Genomic DNA, 13,955 nt, shown 5'->3' with positions numbered 1-13,955 from the left:
GGAGAATAAGATTAATTTAAGAACAGTATAGTTTTAAAAGTTAAGATGTTGTTCATGGTTTTGTTCTTCTAAGCATTCTGACACAGCTTACGGGTCACACAGCAAAAGAAGAAAATATTGGTTATCATTTCAAAAAAGATGGCGTTAATAAATAGTTATGAAAAACTAATTTAACAGAAACACTGGAACTCCTACTTCTAGCAGCGTATTAGCAAGTCAAGGAATACAAGAAGTGATTCAACTCGCATATAATGCACCAGACAACTGGGATACCCAGAAGTAAATAATGTAAAAAATGGGCAAAGCAGAAGCTTCATTCATCAGCTTAAGCGCATTTGATTATTTGACTAATAACTAATTTAAATGTAACCAAGGGATACGTCCATTTCAATGTATGGTGGCAAAATCATGACATCTGCCATAATCAGAAGGTCACCTATGAGAGGCTGGCTATTGGGCAGCTGGATAACACAGAGACCAACGACCAGGAACCTTCCATTGGAGAGCAAGTGAGGCACAACTAATGGAAGCTGATAACAAAGAGCCCATTTAAACAGATGTCAGACCTTGTTCCTGCCCACTTAATTTGTGTAATTGAGGATGGGATTAAGTCACTATCCTCCAAAGTCTTGAGTAGGTCTATAAATTGACTTTCAAAACTTCCAGATGTAAACTCTAACATATCTATGTCTACTGACAAGTTCACTTTTATTAATAGTCTTTGAAAGATCTTGTAGAAGTAATTTACCATCTCCAGGCACGTATGCACCACAAATTAAAATCCATTACTTCTACTTATCTACAATCTGAAAACACTAGCGGGCCAAACGCAAAAATCAAAGGTGGCTTGGTTTTTTTCTAATGCTATAATAGCATTAGAGAGAGACTACCATTAAATAGCATTAAAGAGAGAGACTGCAATCAAAATAAAAAAATAAAAGTAGTTTATTAAAATTTTATAAACAGATAAATTAAGACAGAGACACTAAGGTAAGTCATGGCAAAGACCTCCTTGCAGTGTTCCTGAAAACAAATGCAAGGGGCAAAGCCTGGGATTCAGTAGTTCATTCCCATTCAATAAATGCTCTGTACTTTGTTTGTCCTTAGACCTCTGGTTTTCAGAACTTACTTTTAGATGGAGATTTTTTTTAAATTGGCATTTCATCATAGGCTTCTTAGATAATATCAGATTAGAACAGAATAGGGCAATTCTCATAGTTCCTCTTTCCGAGGACAATTACACCTTATCTTTGATACATGATCATGAGCTTTTCCCCTATCACAACCACAGAAGCCAGAGCTGAATTAACACAGAATTAGTTGAAGAAGCTGAAGAATCCTAGTTTCTGAATTTCCCTCATTTATATTGTAATTTAATGAGAAAAAAACCCAGGAGAATTGCATCTGAGTAAGTTTTTTGTGGCTATTTCATTGTCATACAGCATGACATGTGAATGAACATGGCAACTACACACATAAGTAGCAATTTTTCCATGAGATAGAAACTGGTCAAATCTGAGTGGATTTTCATAGGTCACGTTTCAAGAAGCTTCTTATTAACCCACAATGATGTCTTATCAAACATAATATTCTTGAAGGGGATATGATTCTCTCTTAAAGTTAAATCTTAAAGTTAAATACGAAAAATATTAAATTTTGGCAAAAGCAACTCATTTTAGTCTCAGAAATTTCAAAGTCACTTTTTCCTCTTAATCATTCCAGAAGAACCCAAGCTAAGGACAATGCTTAGAAAATTTCACTCTGAATGCTGAAGTCCATCAAAACACATTATAGGTTCTAAAATTTCATATCAAAAGATGTTTCCATACTTTCACTTACAGTGTGGTGTAATACAGTTCAAATAGCCAACATATTTCTTTGATCTATGGAATTATAGTGGATAACCTTTCACTGGCAGTCTGAATAACAAGTATCAGAAGCCATTCAAATTCCTTGATGTAATAATTATAACTGGGTATACTGCTGTATTACAGTCACGCCTCTTCTTCCTTTTCCTCCTGTTTTTCTCTCAATGATCAATCTCACACTTTGCGACCTTTCGAAGTGCGAGGCGGGGTGGGGGGTTCCCAACCCTTTCTGTAAGATTAGTTCCAAATGGTGCTTTACCTAACACGAGCCAAGTGTCAAGGAAGACTGTGATAAAGATCTATGCAGTCTAAAGGAAGACAGAATTTTTTCAGATGCTTTATCTGTTCGCTTTTTCAATTTCCAGATGTTTAACAAAGATACAATTTTTATGCAGATGCCAAAAACATTCAGAAATAATTTCCCATGTAGATCACCACAGGTAAATCTGATTCTCCAAAGCCCTGTACATTCATCTTTAAGAAAAAAAATGCATCTTTGCCTTTATGATAAAGAATCTGATTTTCTGTGAGTTTTCCAATTAGAAACCACAAGGAAGCTGCTAGACCCCTGGGAATTCTAAACTGGCGTAGAATTTAAAAATGTCCGTGATTTGAAAAACATGTTGGAACGTTAATCTATACAGCCAAATTTCCAAACCAGACTTAAATCAGCCTCTAAAGTCGCAAACAAAGCTCTACCGTATACTTGAAGCATTTGGGGCCAATTTACATATACAAGTCCAAATGGGAATATGTTTTTATTTAAATAAACAAATTAGACATAATTATGATATCTATAAATTGGTGTTTATGCCTCAAAGTGACTTCTGTTTTCTCCTTCTGCATTGCAGTCATCAACTTATGGCTGTATATTCACTATTCCCACTCCTTCAGAAATTTTGCCTCATTATTTTAAATTCAAGACTCACTATTCGTAAATGGACCAAACTCTGTAGTTCTTCCTTTTTCATCATTCCCTAAAAACTACTAAGTTTGACCTAAGACTTGCACAATGAAGCTGAGGATAGTTGGTTTAAATTATATTTTTTTCAAGCTTTTAAAAATATATTCTAATTTCCATTCAAGTCCCTAATCTTATGTTTCTGTTCCAGACTATTCTTAATACTCTACATAAAAAGCCCCATAGAAAAATCTGTTACAAAGATTTTTAGTTTTCTTTAAAGACTTAACAAAATAAATAATAGGAATGTTACAATGCATTTCATATAAGAGGCAAAATCCAGCAAATCTAAAAATGGCTGTTTATGTATTTCTCTCAGAAAATATGCCATCCCTATTTGCAATACCTGGACCGAAGTAATGGTAAAAGTATTATGAAAACTTCCAGTTTTACTACAAATTTTATGAAGTGAATGAATTTTTATGAATACTTAGATGCACTAGTATTCCATACAAAAACAATGTTTATCAAATATCTCTAGAAAAAACTTGACACGTCTTCTAGTTAAATGATATCATTAGAAATCAAAGTTTGGTTCTCCTCTTGACCTGATTTGCAGTCTGAATCATTATGATATTTTCCAAAGCAGAAGCTAACATGCAGCTAACTGCTTAAATCTGCACTGCCTTTTCCATGACAATTACCTTGAGATGCAAATTCTCATTATTTCTGCAATGTCAAATAGGAGCCGAGGGAGGGGTATGCAGGAAAATCACTACCTCAGGATCACTGACAAGAGCAGGGCCAGCTCACACAGAGATTAATCATGCTCCAGCCAAACACGGGAACGAACTATGCTTTCCCAAGGACAAGAAGTATCAGTGGGAAGAATGATCTGGAACGACATGATGCCTCAGTGCTCCTTCCAAGATTGTGTAGCTCTGCCCACAACACAACACATGGCTTAAAGTGCACCTAAAAGCTTATAAGACGTTCTTCAATGTATTCACCTGGAAGGTGCCAAGCAGACATCCGCATAATATCCTACATTTGTTCAGACATCTCCTCTTATGGTCTGGTGGGAAACAGAACTCTATCCTACCATGCAAGCCTCCTGCAAGCAGAAAAGCTGTAGTTGTAAGAGTTATTTGCTGAGGCACATCGGGTTTGTCCACATGACCCGTTGCAGGCAAATCTTACGGTATCTGCAAGAAACCTGGTAGCAATCCAGCTGAACATAAGTTCAGCAAGCTATTGACATGTCTGAGAAAGGTACAAGGAATTCTCTAACAAACAGCTTTACAGTCTTGTGGAAATGATTCCTTCCAGATGGATTAGCACTTGTGAGTCATTTTGCAAGATTATTCTTTTCCTCTCATATCCACATCAGTCTGCCGCTATAAAGATTAATACATAAAAAGACAATGCTGTACTTTTTTTTTTTCCTCCCTAGTAACTGAGGGCCATATCTATATTGTATATGATTAGAAATTGGTTCCACAAGCTTTTACTGCAAAACAAAAGTCTCCAGAAAGTACAAGTGTGCAGACAAGCAAATTGCTGCCCCAGACCACAAAGAATCTGTTCATAGCCTAACCACATTCATGCATTTCTCAAGTGGAGAGTCAGATTTATAACTTACAGGGACCACCTGAACATGGCTCTGCTATAGCTGAGGATTCTTTACACCAGGCAGACAGGCTCAAGGCACCAAGCTTACAGAATACTGTATTTGCTGGGAATCCATCCCATCTACAGGACACAGGTAACCTTGAGAAACTGAAGCCTACAGTAAAAATAAAAGCACCATGTTGATTAGATCCGACTTTCAGCTTGGCCATACAGGGTCTAAGAAGAGCAAGATCCATGTACTTCAAAGGAAGATACTTCAAAGCAGATAAAAAAAATAGAAGAGACTGTCCAAAGACAAAATTTATTCTTAGCCTTTTCCATTTGAACTTGAATTACACCTTCAGGCATGAAAATTTATACCCTTGCCAAACTTTAAAACATTGAAGCAATTCTCTCTGTTGTACCTATGGATGCTCTCATAGCAATCACACATACCTGATTCTGCTGAGGAATCTGTTCGTCTTATTCTTAATTGAGAATAATTTGATGCAGTACGTTCAAAAAGTATCATTATGTTTCAGAAAGACCAAATGAAAGGAAATGATAAAATTACTGATTTTCATTGCACAGCGCCTCAATCATTTGTCGAGAGGAGTATTTCCTTAGGAAACCTTTTCTACTTGAGGGAAGATTTCCTTAGGGAACCTTAGGGACCTTTCCTACTTGAAGAAGAAAAATAAAGTTATCTGCTTTGGCCTATATTTGGATTTTAATATCCTGAATAATTTTAATGCACACCCGCTCTTTGACAACTCCAGTAAGGGAAGCTCAAAGAGCTTCAGTGTTGATTTTACAAACTATAATATCTAGCCCAAAGAATTTTTTACTAGCCTCCTCATTTTTAAGAGCCCTTCAAAAATGCTGTGGTCTTTACTATTGTTGTCAGGTTTAGTTAGATCTTAAACCAACTACTGAGTCTTTGGATTATGCCAAGCACAGCCTGCCTCCTGTCCACCAGCCAAGCTAGCTGCCTCGGGAAATTATTAAATATTTTCCTAGTTCTCTTCCTGATTTGATATTTGACCAGTTTAAGTCAAAATATACTAACATGACCTATTACACCTCCTACAATTTGTCAGATGTGTATGGTCTTCTGTAAACAAAAATAACAATTTAATGTTACAATATCTGTACAAGTGTCTCACCTTGTCCAAGACTTGAATGGATCTTCCTGGATTACTTACAAATGAGGGTTACAGTATCATATTAATTTGTCATTTAACCTATGTGATAATATATGCATGTGAAGATACATAAGATTTTCTAAAAACAAATTTCCTTATTTCTAAACTGCTGCCATTTTGCTTTCTTCAATGATGCACGCCTTGGAGACTCAGAGGCATTTGTCACTCCTTGTGAACCTCCAGGATTCTGATAATTTCTCCATTCACGTAATTCCCTTCATGCAAAGGAATGACTGACAAGATAGAACAAGCGTAAAAAAAAAATATCTTTTTTTCTTATAAATTGTTAGAGCAATCCCAGAGCTGTTATTTAACCCCAACTCTCACCGGTTCAGGAAATGGGTCAAATCCTAAACCATTGGTCCAGGTTCTCTACTTTAGGAGGACTAGGTTCCCTACATTTTCTTGCGGCTCCATTGCAGAGCAGACACAAAGCTCTTTGAAGCAGTAGATTCACAAGCAAAGGTCTATCTCCTGTCTATATTTAGAGAACCACGAGTTTCCACGTTTCCTGTAAATGAGCAGAGTCAAATATCAACTTGTTTTCGTAATGGCAACTCCCTAATACTAATCAGGGCTCACCAAATGGGGCAGCAATACTCAAAGTGCTCAAAGCACTTTACAGGTGTTCACAAATCAAGCCACTGTTGTACAGTGAACAGTATTCCCAGGTTACAGATGTGGAAAATGAAAGTAGAGAGATGTATTCTCCCAAAAGCAAACAATAAGCTTACAGCTGAGATGGGAAATTAACTTGGCCTCCAGTTTATAATCTTGTACTTTTGCCACCAGCCCCTTCTTTCAATATTGACAGAATTCAGATCAATTCCCTGGCTTTTCAAGTCCTTTAGTTTACAGGATTCTGCCTCTACTTCCACAAATATATGTAATTCTCTTTAGAAACATAAACATCTTGAAATTTAAAACAAACTGTGAGTTTTCAGTTGTGAACCTGCTGAATTGTTTCGCCTCCGAGATCCAACTTCAATATTAGAACGTAATTAAGGTCAAAACACTTCAATCCCAAATAGCAATTTAGATCTCTTAATTGTAACTCTCAAAATGCATAATGTGACTCTCAGAGGGCTCTCACTAGGCCAAAAATCTTACCTTACACAAACCCACATGACTTGAGAAGCCAATGCTGTCACAGTGATCTACACCCACCAAGTATCAGATCCGTTAAGTACATTTCCCAGGGGCAAGCGAAACCTTTGGATATGGAACAGCTGCAAAATACACTTCAGATACTAGGACTACGGGTGAGACATGGACAGAATTTCTTAATGTTAGGAAATACACGAATGCGTGTGTGCAGAAATTACTGTTTCATAGACAGTTTCAATGGAAGTGCACGTGCACATCCAAGGACAAAGTTTACTTGCTGTTTTCTACACAACAGCTTTATTTCAGTGCACATTCAGTTTAGTCTTATTAAATCAGCTCCCACTGGAAGAATAAAATTAAATGCATATTTGAATTAAACATTCTACGACTTAAGAAATATTTGCATCTGGATTTATTTTGTACTTCAATTTCTTTTATAGGCCAAATCTAATCTAGATCCTGGCTTCCTGAAAATGACATTGAATTTTAGATTCCAATTCATTATTCAAAAGTATTTCTAAGAGAGATTTGAGTTGAGATTTATCTGATTAACCTCCGAGAACCTCGGAGAAAAAGGATTATTCAGCTTCAACCTGTTTTCATTCATTTGCCATGAAAACATTGTTTCCAGTGGAATGTTCATAAATATACAGGCAGCTTCAAGGATGGTGGGCAGATTACTATGCCCTGCCTATTAAAATGGTGATAACTATTAACACAATTTACTTATGTTTATTTTAAAATCTTAATTAATGGGCTTACTAAACTAAGCCCAAGCAAATGTAGGCCATGCGCAAACTGCACATGCCTTGATGCTCTGAATTTGTTTGTACAGCTGCGAAATTCTCAAATTAACTATCTGACAGGAAAAGTAAAATACTGCCAGGAGAGCATGGAGATGAAATCCAAGCCAATGGGAGAAAATTACAAAATGGCATCCTGTGACATGAAATCACTTTTACGGAATAACTCCTGCTATAATAATAAGTCTGTAGTTTCTAGACAGTAGATCATTAGCAGCAGCAGCACAGGTAGTTCCAACAACTTACTACCATACAAATCTTGAACATTTATTAAGATCGATATCAGTCATCTCCTTGTCATTTACAAAAATGTACATTATTAGACTTATTTATGACTGTAAAATCTCCAAAAAGGGGAAAAAATGACTTCTTTAAAAATATATCATACAGTCACACCAATCTAATACTGCCCTCCCTGTTTAAAATTTCCATTTTCATTTAAACTCAACGTTTTGTCTGTCTGAAGCAAAGGATAAGGTACAACATCAATGTTTTCAGAATTGACAGATTTTAAAGCACCGTTTAGCTGCTTAACAATGAAGAACACTGTCTTCTGGGGTTTGCAAATGAACAACTGTTAAATGCTTCATCTTTAGAAACTGAAATGCTTTTAATAACTTATTACTGAATGATTAACAATCAAACACGACAACGTCAGGGAGCTAGACTTGTGCAGGACACATTCAGAGTATCTATTATGATATCCAAAAGTGCTTGTTATGGCATTAAGCTCAGGAGGGCAATGAGCAGAGACTGCGTAAATGGCACAAGAGGCTGCCAAACTCCAGTGCTCTCAGTCACCCATTACTCCCCTGGATAACAGATACCAAAGCAGAGCGTGACTCAGGTGCTATTTTTGGCTGCAGGGATTCAGTCCTGAAGAGGCACCTTTATACAGAAACAAAAAGTACAAATTTAATTTAAAACAATTTCTTTGAAGCTTGACCCTTGTGAAAGGATACATTTGCCCATGTCCACCTGCACAACCAGCAAAGTATTCAGCCCCAAGAAGTAAAAACACATAGAATGTAAGAGTGACCCTACTGGGTCAGCTAAAGGTTCATCTAACCCAGATGCAGACTGGCCGTAAGTATCTAGGGAAGACTAAGACCACAGCAAACATGTTACACCTCCCAATACCTTCTCAAGGTCCAACCACTTTCAGATACAGGGACTTCCTCATCTAGATAGGCTGGACATCAGGAAAAATTTCTTTACTAAGAGGGTTGTCAGACATTGGAGTAGGCCACCCAGGGAAGTGGTTGAGTCACCATCCCTGGAGGTATTCAAAAAGTGCATAGACGAGGTACTCCATAACATGGTTTAGTGGGCATGGATGATGGTTGGACTCAATGATCTTGAAGGTCTTTTCCAACCTAAATGATTCTATGATTCTAGATGGGGTTCCTGTGTATTCAGCCTTCTCTTCCATTACCTTATTCAGTGTTTTCTTGAACCCAGGTAAACTTTAACACTCATTGGCAAGAAATTTCCAACCGGTTCGTAAACAAGGACCCCCTTTTGTTTGGCTCCTATTAGTTTCGTTCGAAATCCCATAGTTTTTGTCTAGAAAAGAATTAACATCTACTGTGCCATTCCTGATTTTGCAGGTTCCATCATATGCCCTCATGCTACCTCTTTCAACGCTAAGAATCCTAACCTACCCAGTCACTCATAAAAAGCTACTCCACTCATCTCCTTCACTCATAAAAAGTTACTCCTTCATTGCCTTCCTCTGACTCTTAAGGAAAGAAGACTTCACTTTTGCACCACACACCTTTTAATCTCCTTTTCAGTTTCTTAAAACTGTATTCCCAAGTCATATTACCAGTAGTTTCCTAAACCTTTTGAAAATGTCCCCAGCATCCACAAGTGTCTCCACATGACACAAAAAGGAAGTGTTTATATCAAAACTACCATCTTCCTTCCAGATTTGGAAAACACGGTATTTGGGGATGCACCGCTTCTTTGGTTTATGCTTTCCTGATTTATTCCACACTGAAAAAGGCTGATGTTGACCTAGGGGGTCCTTGAAAGCTGACGAAAGTTCAGTCCTCCCTAATAAGAAAGGGAATGACACAGTTCTGTTAAGAAACAAACTGCAAAACTGACAGCAACTAGAAACATATTGCACAAGCAGTTAACCCAGAAGCAATAGGATTTAACCTCTGCCATTCTGTACAGTATTGCAATATGAACTTAAGGAATTGCAGCAAACAACTGATGAGTCAGTGTATGCAATATTAGTTTTTAATGTCTTCCTACATGTGTTGCTATAGCTGCTAAACTGGCCAGACAGCCCCAAAGAGCTGTACAATTCGTAATCAGTAGTACATATCAAGCAGAGCAGGATTATCATCTTCCTCTAAGACCAAAATATTTTATGGAGTTTTGCCATCCAGGAAGTAGTTCACATACAAGGTAAAACTTCACTTATGAAAACAGACCAAATCTTCAAGCTTGTGGAGGGACTTAGTAAGATTACACACACACACACTCCCTATTATCTGTAGCCTTATCCTGTCTCCCTCACTCAGCTGCAACCTGGTGCTCCCTGCAAGCTGATCCTTCTGGCAGCCAGTCATTTTATATCAGTCTGCTTCTATCTAAAAAAATTACAAATTACATATATGGATAGAAAAGTATGTTATCTATTTTGATAGAGGCTGAACTCTACAGAAGTCAGCAGCTTCTTCCAGCTGCCAGTGAAGTCACCAGGGCACCTGGGTGAAAGACCATAATGTTTCTGTTTTCCTGCGCACAGAGAAATGGCCAAGTGGCTTCAAAATTCCACATGTATTATTAACAGAGTGCATAATAATGATTCAGGGGAGGATTGTGGAATTCTTACTATGCTAAATTTCATACAGTATAATCGTCTTATAAATTTCCTTGGAACCACAAGTCAGATTTTCCAATGTATAGACTAGTCCTATTGCCCAGGACTGCTACACAGGGAATTAAAATCTGAAAGGATTAATAGCTCCCTAGCAGTCTACAATGACACAAATCTATTACTCTGCCATTTCTTTGAATTCTTACTATACCAAGTATGAAATAACATACATTAAGAAAATAGCAGTGGAGCAGAATTTTTTCACTTTAATTGCATTGTCTGTTATACCAGTTTGACAAATAAAAGACCAAGAAAGCTAAATAATTACAACATATGGGATTACAAATGTCTAATTGGCTTCTAATGTAACTTAGGTTCAAAAAAGGGGATCAGCTAACTGAAAGAAGGCCGTATTCTCAGCTGAGGAAGTCAATACAAGAAAGGAGGTCAACCTCTTTTCAGTGGCAAAGCACAGAAGTACCAAACATTGGTACATTTCTGGGTTATCTATCCAAACGGTAGCTTTCTCCAAATGAGCCACCATCAGGCAAAAGTCTGATGATACAAAAAACACCGAACAAAACAAAACAAAAACCCCAAACCAACCAAAAGCCCCCAAAGCAGTAGTTAGATATCTAAGAAAAACATATTATTTGAATTTTTCAATATTCACTACAACTTTGTAGTAGAATTTATGACTATTATTTTTCCTGATAATTTTATATTAAACAGACATGGCTTTCTGAGATGTCAGTCTGTAAAAAAATGCTTTACACTTTGTGATTTGATTTTCTAGTATGCCAGCCGGGCAAGATATGAAAAGGGAATGTTTTAGAACTATGTAGCCAAGTGTACCTTTAGGGTATTCACTGAACCTTTTAGTAGTTTTTGGTCAATAATGGTACCTTTTGTTGATTTGTTTGTTTGTTAAGGGGAAAAAACCCAAAACAACAAGTAACGCTTCTTTCTGCCTAGCTAGTTCCTAGGCTCAATCGAAAAAGACTGCCATAAGTGTTTTCTCAACTTGGGAGCTACCATGACACTAACAGGCCACCCCTTAGGTGAAGACAAGCTGGACCGTACTATAAGGAGGAACTCAGAAGTCATCCAGTGCTTCCACTAACCAAACCCTGATTATAATTTGAAATATGAAATATGAGTTCCAGCTGTCTTTTCCTCCTTTGTGGAGGTAGGATTCTTTCTTTCTCTACTTTACTTATCTTCCTTCCCACCTATCTCTTCCTTTTTCTTTAGGAAAAAAACCCAACAAATGCAAAGCAAGAAAACACCACCTCCCTGCATAGCCCCTGCCCCACCTCAAACCACAGAAGGTTAAAAATAATTAATTAAATAAATAAAGCCTGCCTCAGTCCAGACAATTTCTTCTGCAACAACAATTATGAGCTTGAAACCAAGAAAAACAACTTATGCAGCTGCAGCTGACACAAGGCTGTCAGTTCTCAGAACTGCCGATAAAATTTATGCCGGGCCGTAATTTCTGCTATAGACTAGTTATGAAAACACCAAGAATAGAAGATGCATTATGTGATTTCTGCTCTTGGGGTCTTTTTTACCCGCTGTGTATCTGCCCGTTTCAGCTTACAAGGAAGAAGTATCTGAATTCAATACAAAAAATAAAAACAGTTTCACAGTAAACGCATTAATGTATCAACGACTTAATTTAACTTCTCCCAGAAAGAAACTTGCTGCACTCTTGAATTTCTCCCAATAAGACCGTCCTATGAAAATAACTTAAAGGGAAGTTGCAGTCAAGCAAGATCTTAACCTGATCTTTGCAAAGCTCTTCAGTATATTCTAAGGGTTCACATTTTCCACATCATTCCTGCAACTCTTTCTAGAACCCCTTCCAGCACACCAAAAGGACCTTTAAACTCAAGGCACCAAAACTAGCTATAGAATTTTATTATTGGCCTCCCTAGAGCTGTTTATGGAGGAAAAGGCACCTCCCACAGCTACTTAATATTCCCCTTGCAAATAAATACAAGGATCAGATTTTCTCTATTAGCTACCACATCACACTGCAAGATCTTGTTCTATGTCTTATCCTCCACATATTAGAAGTCATTGTTTTATTAACTGCCTCTCATAGTTACCTTAATAATTACCCAAGTAGTATCAATTCCCCCAATTTTATATTGTAATTTTTCTACACAGAGCAATTACCTCCCTGCCCATTTACAGAGCCTCCACAAATGAAGTCTCTTAATTGCACAAAAAAGTTCAGCACCAAAACAGTCAGATACCTCAGATTATGGTAATACATGCTAGAACATTGACCGACACTTACTTTGGCAGGCTTGTTTGCATCAAAGCTGTTTTCTTTAAATTTCTCCTGCAGGGTCTCAGCTAACCGACAAAGCAAGGCACCATTATCCAATTTCTCCATAAAGGTTTCTGCTGTTATTTCTCTACCTGAACAGCAAACAGAAAGTTAACATGGCAGAAAGTGTGCAATAGTATAGACTGCATCTGTGTAAAAAGAGAAATCAATAGAAATCTTGACAACAATTTGAAATATGCTTTCACTGAAAAACTTGCATTACTTTGAATATCTAGTGAATAACCTCAGTACTACTTTACTGGTAGACATACAGCAGATTATTCAAAGATAATATGCTTGCTTTGTGAAGTCATGTGCTATTTGAAAAAATAATTCTAGCATATCAGACTTCACATATCTCATTTTACTTATGAGATTCCAGTGCTTTTTACATAGTATTTTAGAAGACAGAGCACAGCAGGCAAATGGTTTACACCAGCGTGCATGGGTAGCTATAGCGTAAGAGTTGCTAACACTACTGCAGCTTATTTTGTAACAGAAGTAGAAAACCATGTCAAGAAAGGACGGACTGTATTGTTTTAAAAAGGCTTTAAGAGTTGATCCTGCGAGAAGTTGACAAGATAGTACAGTGACTACAACGCTCCTTTGAAAGAGCTTTTTCGAAGTAAAGTTAGGTACATAAAAAAAAAAAAAAGAGAGCGTGAAATTTCATGTTATGTATCTACCTGCCACAGATTAAAAGTTTCACCCAAAGAACAAAGCCAAAATGCTCAAAACATTTCAAAACATGCCAATTTTTATCCTGTTAGATGACACTGTACTTCAGCTGCCACAGATCGTCCTCCCTGGCTACAGCAGACCAGACGACCTTCCATTACACAGTAATTGCATCCTCCGGGCAGAGGAGATCACGAGTCCCATGATGAGATGTGCATTCTGACCAGGCTGGACAGGTCAGATGAGAAGGGAATCATTTACACCCTAGACTAAACTTCCAGGATCTTAACATCATTTCCAGGTAAAAATATTCCTATTTCTTATTGAAGGTTTTCCATTTCACATTTCTACTGGAAAATTTGCCTTCTCTTTGGACACTTTTTTGACCAGCAGCCGTATTTTTCAGCTCTCTTCACTTCTACTAACACCAGGAAGGCATCAAGGACTAATTCTTGCTCTTCCTATTAAGACATGATTTATTTATTTTTGGTGATATTTACATATGGGAATTTGGAAACAGGAATAACACTATCAACTCATTCTCTATAGGCTGTTACACTGCAATCATCAGTAGCTATAGGCTACCCCGGGGGGGGGGGGGGGGG

At 37.3% G+C, this 13,955-nt stretch overlaps 1 protein-coding gene across 1 annotated transcript in view; it reads right to left on the bottom strand.

Annotated features, from left to right (window-relative positions):
• GAS2 (growth arrest-specific 2) overlaps positions 1-13,955 on the bottom strand; it is an 86,488-nt gene that overhangs the window by 65,382 nt on the left and 7,151 nt on the right. Inside the window, exon 2 of the mRNA XM_010563714.1 lies at positions 12,640-12,764. Coding sequence (XP_010562016.1) covers positions 12,640-12,764 — 125 coding nt within the window. The remainder of the gene's footprint in view (positions 1-12,639; positions 12,765-13,955) is intronic.

Source organism: Haliaeetus leucocephalus, unplaced genomic scaffold (assembly GCF_000737465.1).
Source record: "Haliaeetus leucocephalus isolate CR32 unplaced genomic scaffold, Haliaeetus_leucocephalus-4.0 Scaffold173, whole genome shotgun sequence".
Classification (NCBI taxonomy): Eukaryota; Metazoa; Chordata; class Aves; order Accipitriformes; family Accipitridae; genus Haliaeetus; species Haliaeetus leucocephalus.
Note: the sequence above shows the minus strand (reverse complement) of the source record. Positions and strands in the feature narration are given on the sequence as shown.